Here is a 19,836-nt window from a genome sequence, read left to right as displayed (position 1 = left end):
AAAGAAAGATTAAAGGCATTTAAATTATTTTTAATCTATGTTGGGCTATAATTTAATTTCAGAAAGGGATTTTTATTAAACCATTAGGTATTAGTTTAATAAATATATAGAATACAAATTTAAATTGGATTAAGCACTCTTTGGCATACATATATATACATGTATAACCATCTGTCTGTCTGTCTGTCTGTCTGTCTATCTATCTATCTATCTGTCTGTCTGTCTATCTATCTATCTATCTATCTATCTATCTATCTATCTATCTATCTATCTATATGAACTGTGTTCCAGAGCGGTTTTATACAGAGCAGCCCGAACCCACACCGTGGTCTTTATATATGGTCATTGTCTGTGGTCCCTGGGAATGAGTCTAAATATTGTTAATTTTGTAGCATCCAGCCTACACTAATCTAGTTATCAGGAAATTGAATCCCATCTTGAGAGCCCTTGAGGGAGGAGCTTTGAAAATGGGACTCTGAGCATTAAACTGAGCAGCTGGGTAGGCAATTAGAGGGGAAGGATTTTATGTGGTTTAGGATGGCTTGAGCTACTTTCTCCTGTGGTCGTTTTACATACCACTAATCAGAAAGTGTGTGATATTTCCCTTTTGGCAATAGGAAGTAGACTCCAAGTGGCAAGAATACCAAAGCCGAGTGGACTCCCTCATTCCTTGGATCAAGCAGCATACAATACTGATGTCAGATAAAACTTTTCCCCAGAACCCTGTTGAACTAAAGGTAAAGTCATGGACTTAAATTGTTTTTTATAAATTCTTTCTAGGGAGTAAGTCTCAGAGCTTGTTGCTGCTGGTTTCTGGGTGAGATGGTATAAAAAATTGGGTCAGGTTGCTTGTATACATTCATTCATTTATTCATTCATTTACCGAATGTTAATTTTGTAGGCACTTTATAACCAGTATATACACTTCAAAGAAACAGAAATTCTGGCCAAGGAGAGAGAAAAAGGAAGAATTGAGGAATTATATAAATTATTAGAGGTAAGAAAGCTTATCTTTTGCTGAGATTTGAGGTTTGCTGGTTTGCCCTGTTGTTGCTTTTGTTAGAGCCCCTGCATCCTCTTTCCATCCTGCATTCACAGCAGTATTCTCAGGGTGACAAATCTAGCATCACTCTCTGGCTGGTCTTGAAAACTTGCGATAAAGGGGTAGTAGCAACCATCTGTATTTTTTAAAGGGGCGATCGAAAAATGGCATACATTTATTCAGAAATCTTAAGTTTTGTGGATGAGTTTTCTTGTTTCTCAGAGGGAAGCTAATTTCCCTCTGAGAAACAAGAATTGGGTGGGGGGCAGAGGAAGAGAGTCCCATTCACATTGTGATTCCTAGAGAATTCGAAGCTGTGGAGATAGGCATTTGACCTTTTCAGAATGGTAGTTATTGAGAGTTATGTAAAATGTAGAAGAAATGGACGGATTTAGAGCGGGTAGTCCTTGCATTTTAGAGGTGATTATTTTGCTCTCACCTCAAGGTGAGGTACTGCTAAATGTTCCGTTGTTTTCTCTTATTAGACGTTGGCGGGGGTGGCGGCAGGGGAACTGCTGAATGGCTGGATAAAGAAGCAAGAAGTGATATGGGAAGAATAAATTAAAACTAGGGCCCAAGGGCATGGCTGTGTATTGGACTAAAAGGGTATCTCTGGGTTTTTCAGGTGTGGATTGAATTCGGCCGAATTAAACTGCCTCAAGGTTATCACCCTAATGATGTAGAAGAAGAGTGGGGAAAGCTCATCATCGAAATGCTGGAGCGAGAGAAATCACTTCGACCAGCTGTAGAGAGGTGGGTCCAGAGCCTGAAGGAGATCTGACATAACTTACTGGGCCATAACTTGACTGTGGTTTTCTGATCTTATTTTAGGCTGGAATTGCTGCTACAGATTGCAAACAAAATCCAGAATGGTGCTTTGAACTGTGAAGAAAAATTGACACTAGCTAAGAATACACTGCAGGCCGTAAGCCTCTGTTTTGTTTCACTTCTTATGTCATATGTTTTCCACTTCTCACCCTGGGCTCTAATGATCGAAGTTAACCATTGAGGAATCCAGCTGTGTTAATTCCTTACTATTGGAATTGCAGTGGGCCCCTTGGCTTCCTCGGGTCCTAGTGGGTGGGAGCAATGGGAGTTTCCTACTCTTATTCTCTCTTTCTCAGGATGCTGCTCACCTGGAATCAGGACAACCAGTACAGTGCGAGTCAGATGTCATCATGTACATTCAGGAATGCGAAGGTCTTATCAGGCAGCTGCAGGTGGATCTCCAGATCCTACGGGATGAGAATTATTACCAGCTAGAAGAGCTGGCTTTTAGGTGAGGAACATGGGACTCAAAAGGAAGGTTTACTTATTGCTGAGATTCATGGGTCAAGAATCAGGTACTAAATCTTCTAACTTGAAACTTAGAGGCCAATGTCTCAGTGGGGCTACTACAGGTATTTTGGCAAGAAAACTCTCATGGTGGAAGACAGTTTCCTTTTTTGCAGGCCCCGCCCACTAAGTACTTGCAGGATTTCCCAGTCATTGTGGCATCACTTCCTACTTATTTCCAAGTGACCTGCAAGGGTCTGGTACCACATCTTGTTTAGAACTACTGGTGATCCAATGTATCATTTTATAGAGGAGGAAACCCAGACCTACAGAGGGGATGAGAATCATCAAAGTCACATAGTTTGTACAGAGCCAAGACTAAGGCCCACATCTACCATCTAGGAGTTATATAAACTGATGTTGATTTGCTTCCCTCCAGTTAACACTATAACTTGGTATTTGTCTCAAAGGCAACTCTAAACAATGAAGATATTAATAATACCGCCTTGCATTCATATAACACTTTTTCTTTCACAAAGCATGTTTCCTGATATGATCTCATTTTTATTTTTACCTCATCCTTGTCAAATGGATAAGGAAGGTTTTATTTCAAAAAGTATGTTACAAATTTAAGTCTCTTCCTTCTTTCTCTTCCATTTCAGGGTCATGCGTCTGCAGGATGAGCTAGTCACCTTGCGTCTAGAATGCACAAACTTGTATCGGAAGGGCCATTTCACTTCACTTGAATTGGTTCCACCCTCTACTTTAACCACTACTCATCTGAAGGCGGAACCCTTGACCAAGGGAACCCATTCTTCTTCTACCTCCTGGTTCCGAAAGCCCATGACTAGGGCTGAACTTGTGTCTATCTCGTCCTCTGAAGATGAAGGCAATCTCCGATTTGTGTATGAACTACTGTCTTGGGTAGAAGAAATGCAGGTGTGTGTATGTTCCAAATGCTTATACAGCATGCTAAGATTTACTGGGTCCAGCAACTTGTCTAAGGGGACCAAGTTGCTCTACGCTGTTTGTATAGACTCACTTATTGATGCGGTCTATGACCCAGACACCTTTCTTCTTAAATTTTAAATGGATAGGATTAGTTCAAATCTTCAAAATCTCACACCAAATAGTTTAGGCTTTTCTAATTTGAAGCCCTTTGAGAATCTGTACCCTTCAGATAACTGTGCTCTAAATGGTGGCTTGTGGGAGAAGTTGCAGAGTCTATAAATCTTAGTTATCTTTTCTGAAATTTCCTCACTGGCAGAGAAGCTTATTCTTCACTTTTTGTTTTGGCCTTAGCTCTTACATTTAAGCAAGGCTGCTGTGTTTCACAATACAGCACTACTTTTTAAAATTTATTTTTCAGTTACAGTTGACATATAATATATTAGCTTCAGGTATACAGCATAGTGATCAGACATTTATATAACTTATGAAGTGATCACTCCAACAAGCCTAGTACCCATCTGATACCATGCATAGTTATTATAATATTATTGACCGTTTTCCCTATGCTGTACTTTATATCCCTAAGGAGAACTATTTACACGTATTCTAAGATAATGGTTCAAGTTCAATTTTGTCCTACTTTTCTAACCCTTTTGTTTTCTTTGAAATTCTTCCCTGTCTACGGCCATGCTACCCTGAACAAGCCCAATCCCGTCTGATCTTGGAAGCTAAGCAGGGTTGGGCCTGGTTAGTACTTGGATGGGAGACCACCTAGGAAGACCAGGTGCTGTAGGCATAAAAAATAAAAAAGACATTGTAAGCTGACAAGGTCCTTGCAATCTGTGAGGTCAACCAAGGGTTGCCTCACCTAAAAAAAAACAAAAAATGCAAAAAAAAAAAAAAATTCTTCCCATCTCCTGATAATGGATTCCTCATGTACCAATAAATAAAAACATTCAAAGGCAAGCTAATGTTTTAAAATTTGTTGGCCAACGGTTGATGCCATGAATGAAGCTTAATATTTTCAGATATTTTATATTCATCCCAATTGTGAAATGAAGAGACTCCATTAAGGGAAATGAAAGCACCTTTCTGGTTGGTAAATTTAGGAATATATTCCCATAATGTAGCAGTGAAAGGCTGCCTCTGTTGCTATAGCTGATGGGAGTTAGTCCCCAGCTTCTTGGGGTGATTATGGCATATTTTCATGTAAGAGGCCATGATGGAGATGGTTAAAATGTCCTTTTGCCCAGTCCTCTACCCCAAGCCCCCTTGTCTAAACATTGATTCTGACAATTTTCTTCTTCTGCCAACTTAGCAGCAAATTATCATATTTGTATTTTTTCTTTCTCAGATGAAACTGGAGCGAGCAGAGTGGGGCAATGACCTGCCTAGCGTGGAGCTGCAGCTGGAAACACAGCAGCACATTCACACCAGTGTCGAAGAACTGGGCTTAAGTGTCAAAGAGGCCAGGTTGTATGAGGTATGTGGCAGTCAGAGTCCATTATGTAGAGTGGGGTGGTGTGGGTAATCAGAACAGTATGCACTGAAAAGTAATATTGAAAGCTAAGGTCAAAATTATTAAGTAGTGGATGCAGTTTTCAAACTCAGGCCCTCTGCTCCAAAAGTTTATGCTCTTTCCACTTCTTCTGTCTACAGTAGAGAGCTGATATAGAGAAACTATACAGTCTCTCTTCTCCCTCACTCATTCTGCCTTCTCATTTTTTATTTCAACTTTCCCTTTCAAAATAGCAATTGAGTGGTTTGGTAATCATTAGGCATAGGCTTTGCTTAGTAACCTCCCAGAATTACTGGAAGTACACGATAGTGAGGTTTGTTAGTTGTATTCATCCTGCTGAACTTAAGTCCAATTTAAGTACTAAATTTTATTCCTCACTTAGTGCTGCTCCCAGCTGTAAAATAGACAAGAGATTTTTTGTCTAAGCATCTTTTGTTTTGTTTTCCCTAGAGTAACCAATCTTTACCCATGCGCAGATATAGCATTTACATAGTTGAAACCATACCATAAGTATAGTTTACTTACTCTTTTTTTTTTAATGTCTACAGCACTTGGTATTCCTAGTACTTACCCTTTTTTTTTTTTTTTAATGTATTCTTATTTCATTCCTTTCTTATTAGGGAAAAATGTCCCAAAATTTTCATACTAGTTATGTCGAAACTCTTGGAAAGCTGGAGACACAGTATTGTAAGTTGAAGGTAAGTTTCATTAACTCTTTTACAGTCTGTTCATGAAGAATCTGGTTTTGTCCAAACAATTCTTTTCCCTACTTTAGAAAGTTCTTGGTTTGGCCCTGTTTTGTTTTTCTGTTTATTAGATTATGTCATTTACTATGCAGTTGTTCATATGTATTATAACATTTTCTTAATGGATCAGAAACCACTGCCTCAGCAAACTGTAAGTAAGTAGAGCTTATCCCAGCCATCATGCTTCACCAAAGCAGTGGCTATATGTGCTTTGAGACACCAAAACTAAAAGTCTGAGATCGATAGGGAGGGGACTTCTATCTGTTGTTCTTCATTCCTGTCTTTCCAGATTGTCCAGAGTAGGACAGACCCAAGATCATTCTTTTTCCAGAGAGCCCCACAAGTCCTGGTGGGTTCTGACTTCTAGCTAGGATTGACAGGGGCTCTGGGAGTTTTATACCAAACTTGTACTAAATTTAAGTCCATGAAGAACCACCCAGAGATTAAAAAGCAAGGCTAAATTTATTTCCTGAGTTATTCTTTGCTTTGATGTTAAATGTACTATCTGCTATAGATGAGAGGTTGGTAGTCTAACCTTGTAATCCTTGCTTTGTCTAGGAAACTTCTAGCTTCCGGATGAGGCACCTTCAGAGCCTGCATAAATTTGTCTCCAGAGCTACAGCTGAGTTGATTTGGTTGAATGAGAAGGAGGAGGAAGAACTAGCATATGATTGGAGTGACAACAATCCCAATATCTCAGCCAAGAGAAATTACTTCTCTGTGAGTCTAGCACAACAGGCCTGTCATATTTATGTAATAGCAACAGAAGGAGACAGAAGAGCTAGTCTGCTGAGAGCTTAGGTTTCTGGATTTGCATTCTGCTGGATAGAAATAGAGACCCTACTTAATGCATCTGTACATGTGAGAAGTGTACATGAAGAGAGGGAAATCGAGCCCTAGAATTTATTTAGAATGCATTTAGAAAGGCAGCGTCTTGGGTGGATAGAGCAGCAGCCTGCAAGTTGAGTCATGTCAGAAGCAATATAGTTTTGTGGTTAAGATCACAGGCTTTGGAGTGAGACAGACCTAACTTCAAAATCTTAGTCTTCCATTTTCTAGTTCTGTGACCTTGCGCAAGTCATTTAATCTCCTTTGACCTCTGTAAAATGAGATAATAGTACTACTTCAAAGAGTTGTGTAAAAGATGGAGTAAGATTTAATAAGCTAAAATAGCAAAGGACTTGTATCGGGCTTAGTATTTTTTAACTGAGGTATATTCTTCTCGCAAATGCTGAATTCTCTTAAATTCATTTAATAATCTTTTGGTTTCAATCTCTTCATTTGTAAATGGGAAGGAAAATTCGACATTAGACTATAGGACAATTCTTTGTATTTGTTTCAGTGAAAGATGTATACAAGTAAGGAGAGTTAGTATTGCTCCTTTTAGTATTTCTACATCTCAGGATTTTTAAACATTTTGTAAATCTTACACAAAAGGAAACTTTTTTTTACTAACACATACTTTAGATACTTTAATTCAATTAATTTAGAGTTTGATTTCTAAAAAGGAAAAATAAGCTTCTCCTGATTAGAGAGTGGCATATGATCCTTCTGAAGAAAAGAAGAAAAGCTAGGTCCAATAATACAATAACCAGTCTGTATGAGAACGGAAATTAGGCTGTGGTAGTGATATAAAGAAACTGCTTGGAAAGCATCAAGGAGAAGGGGTCAGATATAATAGTAAGTCTCAGTACCCAGCTTCACAGAAGAGCTGACATCTAAATTGGGTCCATAATGTTAATAGAATTTAGAGCCAGAGGAGGGCACTGCAGGCTAAGGGAATAGTCTGAGCAAAGCCAGCCAGTCAATGATACAGATCCACTGGTGTATCAGATACTGTGTTAGGTGGGTGTTGACACGAACTAGCCATGCTAGCCAAGTTATCTCCTTTTACTGCTTCCAGTGCTCATCTGTGTTCCCCCACTTTCTCAGGTCTGACGTGAGTCCCATATCCTTTGTGAATCATTCTCCAGTAATTCCAGCATTTTTGCTCTTCTCTGAAATCTTCTGGCATGTACTGTTTATACATCTCATTTTGGCACTAATCCAGTAGCCAAAAAGCTGTAGGCTTTTTTAAAGTAGGGCAGAGAACACAGTCTTTTCTTTATTGCTGCTCTTCCCTTAATAGCACTGATTGCATAAAACTGAATTCAATTTTCAGGAGTTGATAATGGAACTAGAGGAGAAACAGGATGTGTTTCGGTCTCTACAAGATACAGCAGAGCTGCTCTCACTTGAGAACCATCCAGCCAAGCAGACTGTGGAGGTATGTGACTTGAGAATATGTGAGGGTCAAGTGCTCAGAGGTGGATGTTATAAAAGTATTCAGATCAGAGGCTTTGTTCTGCCGAAAGAGCTAGAGGAAGTGTCAGGATCACTTGTCTTGGGTTTTCTCCCTTTTCTTCCCAGCCCCCAAAAGACTGCAAACAGTTTGATGGTCTAAAGAGAATACTACAAGAAACAAGAATAGATATTAACTTCTAACTTCATGGGAAAAGTGAATTGGATCATAATTTTTCAAATAACTAGACAGATTCTGTCTCTTGGTGTTGTTTCTTTGTGTGGAGAAGAGAGACGGTGGAGTAATGCAGGAGGGATTTATTTATGCTTGGGTTTTGATTGGCCAGATCATTTGGTTGTAACCATGTGTGGAAAAGGCCTTTTCTGTGTAACCCCTTCTAACAAATCCATGTTGGCTAAAAGCAAGCCTCTTAGGGAAGCATTCAGCAGCTGCTAGTCAAGTATTTCCACTTATCTTCTGTTGGCCTCTCCATCATTAGCAGAGTTGTACTTAAAAGAGAGCATTGCACATATACATTGGATCTGTTAAATTCATGCCCTTCTGTGTGTGTGCTTGATTGTTGCAGGCTTATAGTGCCGCTGTCCAGTCCCAGTTGCAGTGGATGAAGCAGCTGTGCTTGTGTGTTGAGCAGCATGTGAAAGAAAATACTGCTTACTTTCAGGTATGTGGACTTTGTGTTTGTGTCTGTGTGCATGTCTGTGTGTACATGTGTGTGCATCAGAGAGGAGAAGAATATTTGTTTTCATTCCGGCAAAAAATTGTGTGTGTGTGTGTGTATGTGTGTGTACATGCATATGCATGGGAAAGGTGAGGTTAAAAACTCATCTACATCATTTAGCTTCTATTGTATAAACCACCACCCCAAAATTTAGTTCCTTAATACAATAATCATTTAGTTAGCTCATGAGTCTGTGGGTTGACAATTTGGGCTGGGCTCAGCTGAGTGGTTTTTTTCATCTTGCCTGGCTTAAGCATGGCTGCAGGCAGCTGACAGGCAGGCTGGGGGCTAGTTGGTCCCAAATGGCATCACTGTCATGGCTGACAGTTGGTTGGGGTATGTAGGGTACATCTATATACAAGTATGTAACATCCAGTAGGCTATCTTAGGCTTCTTCCTACAGTGCCTGTGTTGCATAGCAATAATAGAAAGTAAGCCCCAGTGTACTTGTTTCTGCGTTGTCACGTTTATTAATGTGTCAGTGGCCAAAAAAAGTCATGTGGCCATGCCCAGCTTCAACGAAGAGAAATAAACTCCATTTCTTGATAAGAAGAGCTGTAAAATATCAGGACCATTTTTTTCCTACAATCTGTCACAGCATGAAGATTATATTACTTGTTTTTAGGTGAGGGCAGGAGGAGGAAATAAGCTATTATCTCTATTTGGTTTTGTCCTAAATTAAATAACCCTATCAGTGTAATCCTATCAATGAATTGAAACATTTAATCACTCTACCACTAGACTTTTGTAAGATACACCTCACAGCCAAATGCTGTCACTAGCCAGAAGTCAGGAGGAACCAGCAGTGATTTCTGAGGGGCTGAAACAGACTGACTTTCCCACAGAGTTCAGTAGCCTTTGTACTCATTACCACTAACATTTCCCGGTCATAGCATTATAAAATCTCCAGTTTATACTTCTGTGGCCTTTGTAATGAACCATCACTAATCCAGGAGAGAGTGATCAGCTTTGCTCAGCTCTGCACAGTAAGATTGTTCTTGCTTAGTTAAGATCTTGGTGTTGTGACATATTGAGCACAAGGCGCCCCTCCCTTCTATCCCCACAGTTCTTCAGTGATGCACGAGACCTGGAGTCATTCTTGAGGAACCTCCAAGACTCCATCAAACGAAAATATTCCTGTGACCATAACACCAGCTTATCCCGCCTTGAGGACTTGCTTCAGGACTCCATGGTGGGTGTCGTATCAGTGGGATGATTACAGAAACATACTCTGAGAAACAGAGTAAATACTGTCAGCGGCTGCTGTTTATATCCTTGAAAGCTCCAGGGCAGTGGGTTGTTGTTATAATGTTTGGGTCACATGCAGATAGAATTTAATCTATTTGTTCTTTTTCCTTTTTTCCCTTCTTTCTTTAGAGAAGTTGCTAATAAGATTCCTTTGGGTATGTTATTGAAATAAAGGCCTCTTCATCTCCCCCTCGTGTTCCTCATGCTTCTTTTGCATTGCTCTTATCTATTTTAATTCAATAGCGGGAGCCAAAGATGAAGTGTAGAGCATGAAAAATAGGGTTAAAAGGGATTAACTGATATCAAATTCTTTTTTACTCTCTCATGCAAAGAGAATTAAAACAAAACAAAAAAACTCCAATGAACTAGACCTTAGCCAAATTTTTCCTCCTTGGCAATTTTCTTTTGGTAATGATGAAGTACTAGAAAATTTATTTTAATTGAGGACAACATTAAAATCTTATTTAGATGTAATGCAATAGTATCCAGTATATTTATGTAGCAATATTTACTTTTTAAAAATAGTATCATCTAGTATTTAATCCAAATCAATTTTATATTTATTTTCTCCAATGAATTATTCCTTCAAGAGTGCTGGTAATGAAATCAGCAACGGGACTACTTACATTATTGAATGTATATTATATAGAGTTGCCAAGACAGGGCTCAAGGTACATCTCAAATTGAGATAGAAATATGTGTGTAATAGAGAATTATATTTCCTGAGGAATTATATTTTATGAGAAGCTAGAGGATTTTCACATTTCAATAAAATATTATAAATAAGAGAACCAGAATAATTCAAAACAGTGTCGTTTTTTCATGGGTGGAGATTTGGGCATTTGTGAACATTAGTTTTTTTGTTTGTTTGTTTGTTTTTTACACTTTCAAGTATTGTAAACCTATGAATGGGTTTACATTCAGTGTTTCACCTGGGCAAATAACCTGTTAATTAATTTGGAATGAAGGGTAAAAACCTGACTTTTCAGATGTTGTCTCTAGAATGTCTGTCTCTTGGAGGTCCTTGAAATATGAAGGAGGAATATAATAATCCTTGGCTATTATCTCCTCCCTCCCACAGAATACCTTCCTGTCATAGGGTAACTTCTCTGCAATTGTTGTCATATCTTCTCTTCTCGAGGGTTGCTGCTCTGTTCCCTCCTCTCCAGGTCAGGGGCATCGGGTTGGCGGCGTCATCGGGGCATGGAGTCACCTGGGTCTGCTCCTCAGCTTGTCCTCAGCTTGTCCGTCAGGTTCTGGAGCATCTGTCCTGGCTTCTGGTTCTTTCAGAACTTTTACCACGCTGAGCACTTGGTCTCTGGAGTTTGAGATGTTTGGCTGTGGGTTAGACAGAAATTGACATCTTTATTGCAAGGACAATGACACGGGTAGATCAGCTCTCAAGTATGGAACAATGTGGCTGTCTCCCTGATATATTCCATTCCTCTTTCTTAACTAATAAGTTAAAGTTGTATTTCTTCCAATCATGCTCCCGGGGACAGGCACAGGTAGTTTATTTAAGCATTTCTTTTTCTTTACTTATATATTCTTAATTCTTTAATGGCATTTCTTAACATTATTAACTCTTTACTCTCATTACATCTACTTCCATCCTAAGAAAGCCCTCTTCTGGGGAGTTTTTATACCTCAAAATGGGCTTGAAACATCCTGGTTAATCTTTTACTCTAATGGAATTGGTAGTAGATTGCTACCAATTTTTTTGACAAGAGGTTCGTTAGTTTTTACACAATTGGGTTTGCAGAGACTTGAGAGTTTCAATTTTGCATGGCATTGCTTTTCAAAACAATCAAATTTACATGACTGTGGCATAGCAAGATACTAAAAAGTAAACTCTAAATCATTTGTCATGCCTTCACTGACAGTATGGTTTGTAGACTGTTGGTTGAAGAAATAAGATCTTTTTGTAGAAAGTTTGATTCAATTGAAGAAAGTAAAACATTTGTGGTAGAGCTTGGGAGATATAATTTAAAAAAAAAACAAAAACTTTAAAGCGTATAACTCTAGCTTTCCCTAAGCAGAAGCCAATAACTGGCTTCTACCAGTGAGAAATTGAATAATAGTAAAACAATAACAACATCGTTATTGTTTTTAACATCCATGTTCTCTGAATCTGATTTGGGAAAATCCTTTGTTAGCTTTATAGCTGTATTTAACAGCTAGAAGTTCTTTGTTTTATTTATTTTTTTATTTTGCATGCGGCTTTATGGTTCATTGAAAGGGCACAGGGAGAAAGCTGCAAATTTTGAGTCCAAAAGTACTTGGTAGAAAACGAGAAATATTCTCTCTTTTTCTTTATCTTTGTGATTCTAAGATGGCTCCATCAAGGATCCCTATGAGAAATGGCATTCTCTGAGGGAGTGGAGCATTCAGTTTTCTTTGTTGACTTAGTCACCCTGAGTAACAACATTAATGTCCTTTGGATTTTCTTCTCATTTTGTAGGATGAGAAGGAGCAGCTTATACAGTCCAAGAGTTCCGTTGCCAGTCTTGTTGGAAGATCAAAAACCATTGTTCAGCTAAAGCCACGCAGTCCTGACCACATGCTAAAGAGCACCATTTCTGTAAAGGCCATCTGTGACTATCGGCAGATCGAGGTAAGGAGGCAAAAAGGGTACCTCTGACTCTGGACGGAAGGAAGGGAGAATGGAAGCCTTAAGTTATGCTTATTATAATAAGGAAAAATCAAATGATAGAGTTTTTAAAAATTAGAACTTAAACATGCTCAAATCTTTATCATTAAAAAAAAAAAAAAGCTTCACCTCTACAATCTTGATCTGCTCCCTGCCTCTGTGATTGGCATCGCCATCTACCCAGTTGCCAAAATAGTGACAGAAATGATACTTTGTAGCATCTGAGAGATATCCTTGACTTCTCCCTCTTAACCCCATAGCTAGTAAGATTACCAAGTCAACACTAATTTGTAAATAAATATCTCTTAGATATATTTCTTTCTGTCTGTGCTGCTGCTGCCCTAAGTTACACCATAATTTCTTTTATTTGGATCATTTCATCAGCCTCCGCATTCAGTGCATTCTTTGTCTTACCACCAGCACAATCTTTTACAAAAAACGTCACTCCCCTGCTAAAGTCCTACAGTAATTCCCCATTTCTGTTTAGAAAGTCTAAATTCCTTAATGTGGCTTCAAGGACAGAGTAATTTTTTTTTTTATTTCTCTAACCAAGACTCAAGTCCCTTCCATGTATTCATCCCCTGGTAAATTCATTTGTCACACAATATTGTAACTATATACCCCACCAGAATTTGTGGAATACAGGCAATGTTTGTCAGCTTGCCATTTTACCATTTTTGTCTCTAGTGGCCTAGCATACTTCCAGACATGTAGTGGGCTCAAATATTTGTTACACAAAAGAATGAACTTTTCTGTACTTTTCTGTCTCAATATTTCTGTCTGTAAAATAAGGATAATGCTGCTGGTTTCTTGTTTCCCAGGAGAGAATTATTGATTCCAAATGCTTAAACATTTTCAGGGATTCGGGTGGGATGACAGTAAAGGAAGAGGAGGAAGTATCACAGAAGCAAAGTTGTATTGATGGCCCTTTAATTTTTACCCTAATGGTTATGGATGCAGAGATGGCTCTTGGAGGTCTTACAGTCTCTTTTTACCCCGATATACTGAGTTTCTTGACATATAACAGGCATTTAATAAACACTTGCTTCCTTGATTTATTTGATGTCCACAACCTTTCCTGTGTTATGTATTTTTATGTGTCATCTTTTTGTCAGAATCAAGAACTCTTAGTGATGACAGATTTCCAAAATGATTTTTTCTTAAAGAATTCATAGCCTTGGGATCAGGCTCCAGGTAATAATAGGTTATTGATTTATCCACTAGCAATAACTTGTAAATTTGTCTCTTCAGATCACTATTTGCAAGAATGATGAATGTGTGCTGGAAGATAATTCACAAAGGACCAAGTGGAAAGTAATCAGCCCCACAGGGAATGAGGCGATGGTGCCATCGGTCTGCTTTCTCATCCCCCCACCCAATAAGGATGCCATTGAGATGGCCAGCAGGTAACTTTGCTCAGCTTCTACTCTGTACTGCCACCTCTGCTATTTGCCCTGGGTCAACTGATGGAGGGATGAATCTGCATTTGTGATCTCCTTGAACAGAGCAATCCAGTTTTAAAGCTTCATTAGGGAAAGACCTCCTATTAGGATATCAAGTCTTGCACTACCAACTACATAGTAGATTTTCAGTAAATGCTTATGTTCAATTGAAATATATTCTATGATAATTCTTTTAAAAAGAATTCTTGATTATGAAACAATTTACTCTTAGATTAATTTTCACAAATGATAGTAATTTTCTTTAATTTCTTTTTTATTAAAGTAATGTATTTTTTACTTTATTTTTAATAAAAACTAGCAATCACCTTCTCACCCCAGAGTTTTGCTTCCCAGATTAAATAAGCAGATTTTTCTGGTTTTAACTCCAAATTTTTAAATAATGTGATTTTTCCAACTTTAGTTTCCTACTCTAGGAAATTAACATTTAGCTTGCTGCACCCACACCTGCATACACTTTTCCTTTTCTCATCTTCCAAATGTAGTTATGGCACAATTTTTGTTTAAATTGATTCTTTTTGTGTTATTATTATATTAAACTCTTTATAGCTAAGACTCACCCCATTGTGCCTTACTTCTCTAAACTCATCCTCTGCCAGTCTCCTTGCTTGTGCTCAGTTCTAGTCGCTAATCTTTTTCCTGTTTCTCAAACACCACACAGATATTCTTTCCTCAGGTCTTTGTGCTTCTTCTGTTTACTTCAGATATTTACATGATTCACTCCCTTACTTCATTCAATTCATGTTATTGCCCTCATGCAGCCTCCCCGCCACCCCACTTACTGCCTATCACTCTCAGTCTCCTTTACTCATCTTTTTTTCTTCACAACACTTAATACTGCCTAACAGATTATGTATTTGTTTATTGCCTTTCTCCTCCTGTTAGAAGTTCCAAAAGAACAGGTTTTTGTGTGTTTTTTTTTTACCTCTATAGCCTCAGCACCTAGAATCATTCTTGGCACATAGTAGGTGCTCAGTAGGTGGTTATTGAAGAAAAGAATGAATGGGTGGGTGTATGAATAAATCATTTCATTTATTTTATTGTATAACTTTTTGTTTCCTTGGAGATGATAATCCTTTTGTTTTTAAGTTTGCTTAGTTATCTATTTGCATATTATGAACTTATTCCCTAATTCTCCTACTTTACTGTAAAAGGCTTCTCAATATGACCAAACACCACAGATAATTTTTATTTTCTCCTGGAAACATTTCTTCTGGATCATTCTATCTTCCTTTTCCAGTCTGGGCCTGCTGTGTAGACCTGCTTCAGTACTGCCTCCCTGGCATTTCACTTCATCTTCATCCTGAAGATTTTCTTTACCTCTCTTCTGTGCTAGACCCTCTGATTCCTAGAAACCAAGCCTTATTTATTGGTTTATTCCTTGCTTTGAAGAGAGTACGGTCTCCAGTAGCTTACTGAAAAAAGGGTACATGAGACATAAATTTTTTTGAGACCTCTCATATCTGAAAATGTCTTTCTTTTCCCTTCATAATGAATTGGTCATTTACAGAATTCTTTTGGAAATTATTTTCACTCTAAATCTTGAGGGGAGATTCTAGCTTCCAGTATTTGCTGTTGAGAAGTACAGTACCATTCTCATTCTTTATCTTTCCTTTTTTAAATACTTTATACAACTGTCGGATTCTTCCTTTGTAGTGAGCAAAACTGTGGTCCTGACAAATGCATAGAATTGTGTATCCCCCACTACAGTCATGATACAGAACAGTTTGAAGGAAATGATGCAGAACCTTTTGAATGAAATCTTTATCTCTAAAGCTTTTAAAATTCTTCCATTTGTCTTTAATCTGTGGAGGGAATGCTCTATGTTCGGGGTAGTCTTTGTGCTAACCCTGAACTCAGACTGGAAACCCATATCTTTCAGATCTGGGGAAATTTTTCTTGGATTATTTAATTATTTTCTTCTCTGTGTTTCTTCTATTCTTACTTTCAAGAACTCTAATTTGTCAGATGTTAGACCTCTTGAACAGATTCTCTAATTTTCTTTCTGTTTAATATTTCTTTGTATTTTTATTCTTCTTTGAGAGTTCCTGACTTTTATTTCAACTTTGCTGACATTTTAGTGGAAGTTTTGGAAAAAGAGAAGATAAACTAATGTGTTTAATGTCTTTTATTTAACTGGCTTTTAGTTTTCCATCCTATTCTTAATATCAACATTTCTCATTTTGAAGAAATTCAAGGTATGTTGGTATTTGTTGAATATGTCTGTGTATCTGTGTGTTTGTAAGTCTTCCAGAAGTTGAAATTGAATTAGGCATGGATGCTTAAAAAAAATTCTTCTAAAGGTCTTCATACTGCAGTTTCCTTTTTATGTGTCAGATTAACTTCTTAAATTGCTATTAATTTCCAAATATTTTAGCAGTTTTGTAAATATATAAAACATAGCAAATCATTTTGTAAAGGTCGATATTATCATTTTTAGCAATCATTTTGTAAAGGTTGATATTATCATTTTTAGCAATTATAAACGCAGTTATTGTACCATGACTTTTCTCTATTATTGTTTTCCCTGGGTATTTCCTTTCTGACTTCTCATAATTATATTGCATTCAGGTAACACTTACGAGATTACTAAATATGTGCTGACATACTATAACTAATAGTGTAGCAAATTCAAATTGTTTGGGGATCTCAATTTAGTTCTAAACATTCCCGTGCTGTTAGGTTTGACTTGTTGCCTTTCTCTGCTCAGCATATAAGCTCAGTTCTGCTAAGGCAATCACATTTTTTTCCTTAGAGGGTCTCTAATATGAAGCTCAAGTCTTGTAAAAGATATAACCAGGTTCTGTGTTGTTCCTAGAGTGGAGCAGTCTTATCAAAAAGTGATGACCCTTTGGCATCAGCTACACATTAACACCAAAAGCCTTATCTCCTGGAACTATCTAAGGAAGGACCTTGACCTTGTAAAGACCTGGAACCTGGAAAAGGTAATTGTGAAAACTTTACCCCAGGTTCACATCCAACTGCCAAGATTTGTTCAAGAGAAACTTTTTTCATTATTTTAAGACATCTACCCACCCAATTGGAATAATGGAGAGTCAGAGATAGTGTTTCAGAGTTAGGGGCCTAAGGATCTTAGGAACTAGAAACAGCAGCCTGAATGGTTAAAGAAATTCCTAATGAAATAAATAACATATTTGGTCTTCCTGGTAATGGGAGAAGGCCGTAGTCTTCTTCCTACTGCAAAACAAGCATCTCTTTGGCATAGATATATGTAGTAAAGGGAATACTGGTGAATTAACCGCTATTAAGGGTTATGTCCAAGGGGGCACAAAGGTGCTTCTGCGATGCTAGTGATGTTCTGTTTCTTAATCTAAATGCTGATTATGTGGACAAGTTCAATTTGTGAAAAAAATCAACATATTTACCATTTTGGTTTTGCACTATTTTGCATCTATATTAAATGTCAATAAAAGAGAGAGAGAGATGTTTGTGTTTCCATTCTACTGAAATTTCTTATGGCTTTTCCTCTCTAGCTTCGATCGTTAGCACCAGGGGAGTGCCACCAGGTTATGAAGAACCTTCAGGCCCACTGTGATGACTTTCTGCAGGATAGCTGTGACTCGGTGCTCTTCTCAGTGGCTGATCGTCTACGCTTGGAAGAGGAGGTGGAGGCTTGTAAAACCCACTTCCAGCACCTGATGAAATCCATGGAAAATGGTGTGTGCCTTGAGAAGAGGGAGAGGACTGGTGGAATGAAAGCCCTGAAGGGTGCCACTAGACCGATCATAGTAACTAGAAAGTACTGTCACCACTAAAATGAAAAATTTGTAGAGATGAATTCTCAAAATCAGATCATGGAAGAAGAGGCCATATTTCAGTCTCTATTGTTAATTGACCTATCATGTTTTTTTGTGGAAATAACATGTTTGGATTTTTAAAGATCATTATATAATGCAGGGAATTTAGAATCAGGCATAAGATTCCCCATATAAGGTCTTGCTTTCGTTGGTGGAATATCAGGTCTGCTAGAACCAGTGGTGTCTTCTGTCTGAGGGTGAATCTGTTGTTTTCAGGTTTGCTGATATCTGGTGTGGTGCTTAATGGTCTGTGCTTGTGCATTCACAGAGGACAAAGAGGAAACTGTGGCCAAGATGTACATTTCAGAGCTGAAGAATATCCGACTGCACCTGGAGGAGTGTGAACAGAGGCTAGTTAAACGAATTCAGACCCCAGCTAGTTCTAGAACTGACAAAGATGCCCGGCAGGACAGTGCATTAAGGATTGCAGAGCAAGAGGTAAGCCCTAAGAGCAAGATAGGTGCTGGTTGCCAAGTAATTGCTTTCAGAATGAATCGAATGGCAAGAGAGTATGGATCTTAAGAAATAAGGCAAGACCATTCTAAGAAATAAAGTTTAATATTCAGTTCTTCTGAAGGACGTTTTATTTTTTTAACTTTTTATTTTGAAATAGTTTTAGAAATACAGAAAAGTTTTTATTCTCCTATACCCTTCACCTAGACTCCCCAGATGTTAACATTTCTCTATATTTGCTTTATTATTTCCTTCTACATATATGTATACAAAATAATAATCTTTTTTTTTTCTTAAGAGTAAGCTCCCGACATGATGCTCCTTTACCTCTAAATACATCAGCGTACATTTCTCAAAACAAGAATAGTCTCTTACATTCCTATGGGATAATAATTAAAATCAAGAAATGAACATTGATATAGGACCTTATTAAAATTTTTTCAGTAGACCTAATAATGCCTTTTGGGGTAGCACCCCCCTCCTGCCTCACCCTCTCCCCCTTGCCAAGAAAACAAAAAGTGTTTGATATAGGAGTCAATCCAATATCACACATTGCATTTAGTTGCTCTGTCTCTTTTTAGATTTCTTTAACCTGAAACAATGTCTCTATTTTCATCATCTTTCATGAGCTTAATATTTTTGAAGTGTGTAGGCCATTTATTTTGTAGAATGTCCCTCTATTTGTGTTTATCTGAGGCTTCTTCATGATTAGATACAAGTTACACATTTTTGGCAGTAATACCACAGAAGTGATGTTGTGTCCTTGGTGCATGATATCAGGAGGCATGTGATGTTGATTTGTCCCACTAGTGGTGATAAGTTTTATCACTTGTTGCTATTTTCCGCTTTACAATTACTAAATATCTTGTGGGGAGATACCTCGAGACTGTGTAAAAACCTGTTTTACATCAAAGTTTCACCAACTAGTTTTAGCATCTATTGTTGACTCTTGACTGATTTAGTCTGACTTTTGCCAAAAGGTGATTTTCTAATTCTATCATTCCTTTTACATTTTAAAATTTCCATTCTATTAAAAGAGAAGAGCTTCCCTTCCTCCCTCTCTCCTTTCTTCCTTCTTTATGTCAGTATGGACTTACAGATTCTTATTTTATTTAGTGGTTTGTAATTTGCTACTATCTTTATTTTGATGTTCAAATATTTCCAAATTTAGCCATTGGGAACCCCTTCAAGTTGGCTTGTATGTCATTTTAACATGTCATCATTATTCTTTGAGTGCTTTATTATTTCTCAACAAAGCAGATTATTCCAGGTTCATCTTGCCAGCCCCAACCCTGGAATCAGCCACTTCTTCAAGAAGTCCTACTTCCTTTAGGTGGTGAATGTTATTTAGAAACCAAGATCTGGGTGCTGAGTGTGCTCATTATTGATGGGGTGTCACTGCTCTAGGACTGCTCAGCAAGTAGAGCTAGAAAAATACTTACAACCATATATGCATACACACATACAGACACACCCCTGTTATTCATATACACCTATATCTATACATACATCTGCTCATATGTGTATATACATATAAATATATCACAAAGGTAGATCAATATATTTCTCTCTCTCTCTCTCTCTCTCTCTCTCTCTCTCACACACACACACACACACACACACACACACACACACACACACACACACACAAACA

At 37.9% G+C, this 19,836-nt stretch overlaps 1 protein-coding gene and 1 non-coding gene across 2 annotated transcripts in view; both read left to right on the top strand.

Moving 5' to 3' along the window:
• Nucleotides 1–19,836, top strand: part of MACF1 (microtubule-actin crosslinking factor 1) — a 298,908-nt gene that overhangs the window by 150,773 nt on the left and 128,299 nt on the right. The window contains exons 9-25 of the mRNA XM_023523996.1: nt 618–737; nt 902–997; nt 1,668–1,795; nt 1,874–1,967; nt 2,167–2,321; nt 2,980–3,256; nt 4,623–4,751; nt 5,408–5,485; nt 6,092–6,253; nt 7,695–7,799; nt 8,401–8,496; nt 9,620–9,745; nt 12,263–12,415; nt 13,703–13,857; nt 16,730–16,856; nt 17,406–17,589; nt 17,998–18,189. Of these exons, the coding sequence (XP_023379764.1) occupies nt 618–737; nt 902–997; nt 1,668–1,795; nt 1,874–1,967; nt 2,167–2,321; nt 2,980–3,256; nt 4,623–4,751; nt 5,408–5,485; nt 6,092–6,253; nt 7,695–7,799; nt 8,401–8,496; nt 9,620–9,745; nt 12,263–12,415; nt 13,703–13,857; nt 16,730–16,856; nt 17,406–17,589; nt 17,998–18,189 (2,377 nt within the window). The remainder of the gene's footprint in view (nt 1–617; nt 738–901; nt 998–1,667; nt 1,796–1,873; nt 1,968–2,166; nt 2,322–2,979; nt 3,257–4,622; nt 4,752–5,407; nt 5,486–6,091; nt 6,254–7,694; nt 7,800–8,400; nt 8,497–9,619; nt 9,746–12,262; nt 12,416–13,702; nt 13,858–16,729; nt 16,857–17,405; nt 17,590–17,997; nt 18,190–19,836) is intronic.
• Nucleotides 3,946–4,064, top strand: LOC111732231. The gene has a single exon (XR_002777464.1). It is a non-coding gene; the product is annotated as a 5S ribosomal RNA (ribosomal RNA).

This window comes from Pteropus vampyrus, unplaced genomic scaffold, assembly GCF_000151845.1.
Source record: "Pteropus vampyrus isolate Shadow unplaced genomic scaffold, Pvam_2.0 Scaffold435, whole genome shotgun sequence".
Lineage (NCBI taxonomy): Eukaryota > Metazoa > Chordata > Mammalia > Chiroptera > Pteropodidae > Pteropus > Pteropus vampyrus.
The sequence above is the reverse complement of the archived record's forward strand: the minus strand, read 5'-3'. Positions and strand labels throughout refer to the sequence as shown.